The sequence below is a fragment of the Nanorana parkeri genome, unplaced genomic scaffold (genome assembly GCF_000935625.1).
Source record: "Nanorana parkeri isolate BGI_ZX_2015 unplaced genomic scaffold, ASM93562v1 scaffold135, whole genome shotgun sequence".
NCBI lineage: Eukaryota > Metazoa > Chordata > Amphibia > Anura > Dicroglossidae > Nanorana > Nanorana parkeri.
Genome location: NW_017306403.1, coordinates 1,241,085 through 1,244,257, shown reverse-complemented (window position 1 = coordinate 1,244,257; position 3,173 = coordinate 1,241,085). Strand labels below are relative to the sequence as shown.

Below are 3,173 nucleotides of genomic sequence, written 5' to 3'. Positions count from 1 at the left end.
GGGGGGATTCATAAAAACTGGAGCAGACAAATCTAGAGCAGTCGCCCATGGCAACCAATCAGCATCTCTCTTCAGTTTAGCTTTGAAAATAAAACAGGGAAGCTGATCGGTTGCCATGGACAACCGCTCCAGATGTTCTCTGCTGCAGTTTTTATGAATGCCTTCCAGTCTGTACATCATAAACACGTGCAGGAAATACGTATACAGGATCTCATGGTACTTTGAGCCACCCCAACTTCTATACCGGGCACGCTGGGACTTACAGTCCTCCAGACACCTGTATGCCGTTAGCATACACTGTATCGGCTCCTCTCCAACACCCGGGGAAAGTTACAATACACTCACCGCCATGCTGCTGTTGTTCTATCCGCACAAACACACAAGGTATTCTCAGCCTGTCTCTACCGCTTGGCGCGAAAATACCACGTGACCACGACAAGCGCGCGAAATTCTCTCCTCGTTTGCATAAGCCACGCCCTGTAGTTTAAACAATGCGGGGAGAGGAAGGGGCGGGGCTCGCCAGGCAGCGTGTTGATAGGTTCACGGGGTGGACGGGGAGGCGGGGTTTATGGTTAAGTAAGTGGTAGGCTGATTTTCGGAAACACAGAAAAGGCGAAATTATATTATTTTGACTTTTTTTAACTTTTATGTAATTCCAGCTCTTAATTTTTATTTCTATGATCATCTTGGGAAAGCTGATGGCAGGATAAGAGTAAAAGGAGGGCGATCCGGGCACCCAAGTGTGACAACAATGCTCCCCCATCCCTATGGGCTGCTTCAGCTTTGTCTTTGGGGTTGCTGGTGCTGCTGGTAGTCTTGCAATGCCAAATGGGACTTGTAGTGCCACAACAACTGGAGGACCAAGGTTGCCCACCCCTGAGTTAGGGTTTACATCAGGGGTGGGCGACTTCAGCACTCCAGCTAATGCGTCTGAGTTTGCTAGAAAATATGACTACTCTCCTCCAACAATGCGACATCTGCAAGCTCCCCCCGCTGGTGTCAACATCTTTGCCCGGGCTTCTTCTGCAATTGAGATCTTTGTGTGTTGAATGTAAAGTTCCGCTTTAAAATATAAATGTCTGGCATTTTACGAAGCTTCGGGTTGCTAAGGTCACATTATGTAGACACAGGAGGGAGGTGTAGGCCTAACATTACACGTTGTCAAGTCTCTCAATTACTCCCCACCTTCTCCATGACGTTCCCCTGTAGACCTTCCTGGAGGTAATGGATGGATTCCTCACCAGTCTCTCCCCGGGCACTGTCCTAGCTTCCAGCTCAGATTAGACCTGGGAATCTCAGCCCACATCTTAAAGGGCTTGTTCACACCAAAAGCGTGTGCGTTCCAGATCGGTAGCCGTTCTGGGGCGTGGCGGTGCATTGAATTCAATGGCAACTCTTCCACACACACCCCCACCCCATCCCCCGCCCGCAGTCCGATCAGACGCATGACAAAACTTTGCCAGCGTTGCGTTCCACAAGCTCACTCCCGGGATGGACTACAATCTCATGTTTAGTTTACTTATTTGTATTGAGATTGTAGTCCATTACAGGAGTGAGCTTGGAGCGTTGACTACTTCTTTACAACACACACAGGGACCATGGGGAACACAAGTAGCCCCCCTCCAGAAGGAAGGACAGTGTCAGCACCAATTCAGAGATGATTGGAGGATCTACAGCCCAGTGATACACAAATAAGATACATTGTTGTAAATAATTAAGGTAACTGAATGCATTTCTAAGATCCTGCGATGGACTACAATCTCATGTTTAGTTTACTCATTTGTATTGAGATTGTAGTCCATCCCAGATGTGAGCTTGGAGCGGAGGATACGTCCCTTTTACTACAAGTGACTGCACAGTGGTAGTTTGAGAAGTCTCTGATAGACATGCCTATGGTGGAGACGTCTTCACATGTGTGCAGATCTATTGCCTCGTGTAAAAGGCCGTATGAAAATACAACTACAGGTGAAACTCGAATCATTAGAATATTGTGCAAAGTTCATTTATTTCACTAATGCAACTTAAAAGGTGAAACTAATATATGAGAGAGACTCATTACATGCAAAGCAAGATAATTCAAGCCGTGATTTGTCATAATTGTGATGATTATGGCTTACAGCTCATGAGAACCCCAAATCCACAACCTCAAAAAAGTAGATTATTACATGCAATCAATAAAACAAGGATTGTACATAGAACAATATCAGACCTCTGAAAAGTACAAGCATGCATATGAACTCAGTACTTGGTTTGGGCCCCTTTTGCAGAACTTACTGCAATTACTTTTGCACGATATTCTAATTATTCGAGTTTCACCTGTAACATGCAGGATCTTGCTGGCAGCAGGATTCCACATGAACATTGTACACATGTAGCTGTTATGCAATGTTTCCATGTGTATAGTGCAATGGTACCCTATTGGTTGCTACTAGGACACCAGGATGCTCATGCCAACTGCATCCTAGCAACAAAGGGCTCTAGAGACCTCAATCTGTCTGCATCCTAGCAACAAAGGGCTCTAGGCACCTCAATCCGTCTGCATCCTAGCAACCTATGCTTGGTGTCTCCTGCTGCCTAGAATTCTTTGTTGCTAGGACACAGGCAGCTCCAATAGAGTGTAGTTACATTGTAGACATGTAAATACCGGCACAAACATTTACATGCGTAGTGTGTAAAATATTGTCTGTGTGCAGGACCACAGATGTAGATGTTTCTCATTTGATTTGACAGATCTCAATGCAGCGCAAGTTTATTGATCATTATCCTCTTTGTATGTGTGAAGGGGGGGGGGGGTAAATAAGCCAATACACCTTCATTCGGGGAAAAAAAATTGTACTAATAAAAACGCAGAAAAATAAATATATATATTTGTATTTAGTCTATGAACATATTTTCATGGTATATCCGGCAGCGTACTGCATACGTGTGTGCTAATTCCCGATCTCCCTGTCGCGGACACGGAGCTCTGGGATCGGATGGTACACGCACGGCGCTGGTTACAATGTATCATCATCAGCAATGTTTGTGCTGGTCACGTGTCCTGCTCTGGGATCTGTCATCCGGAAGCGGCCTCATCCATCGGTCGGAGCTCGGCAGGACTGTTGGAGGAGCGTCGAGTCATCGATCAGCGGTCGGAGACGATCTCAGGCATACAACGAGGAGGGGGGCGGATA

The 3,173-nt window shown here is 46.1% G+C and overlaps 1 protein-coding gene across 1 annotated transcript in view; it reads right to left on the bottom strand.

The window, feature by feature from the left end:
- The window catches only part of MCM2 (minichromosome maintenance complex component 2), a 16,220-nt gene extending 15,836 nt beyond the window's left edge, over positions 1 to 384 (bottom strand). Inside the window, exon 1 of the mRNA XM_018553952.1 lies at positions 346 to 384. Coding sequence (XP_018409454.1) covers positions 346 to 351 — 6 coding nt within the window. The 5' untranslated portion in view covers positions 352 to 384. The remainder of the gene's footprint in view (positions 1 to 345) is intronic.
- Positions 385 to 3,173: the final 2,789 nt, after the last annotated feature.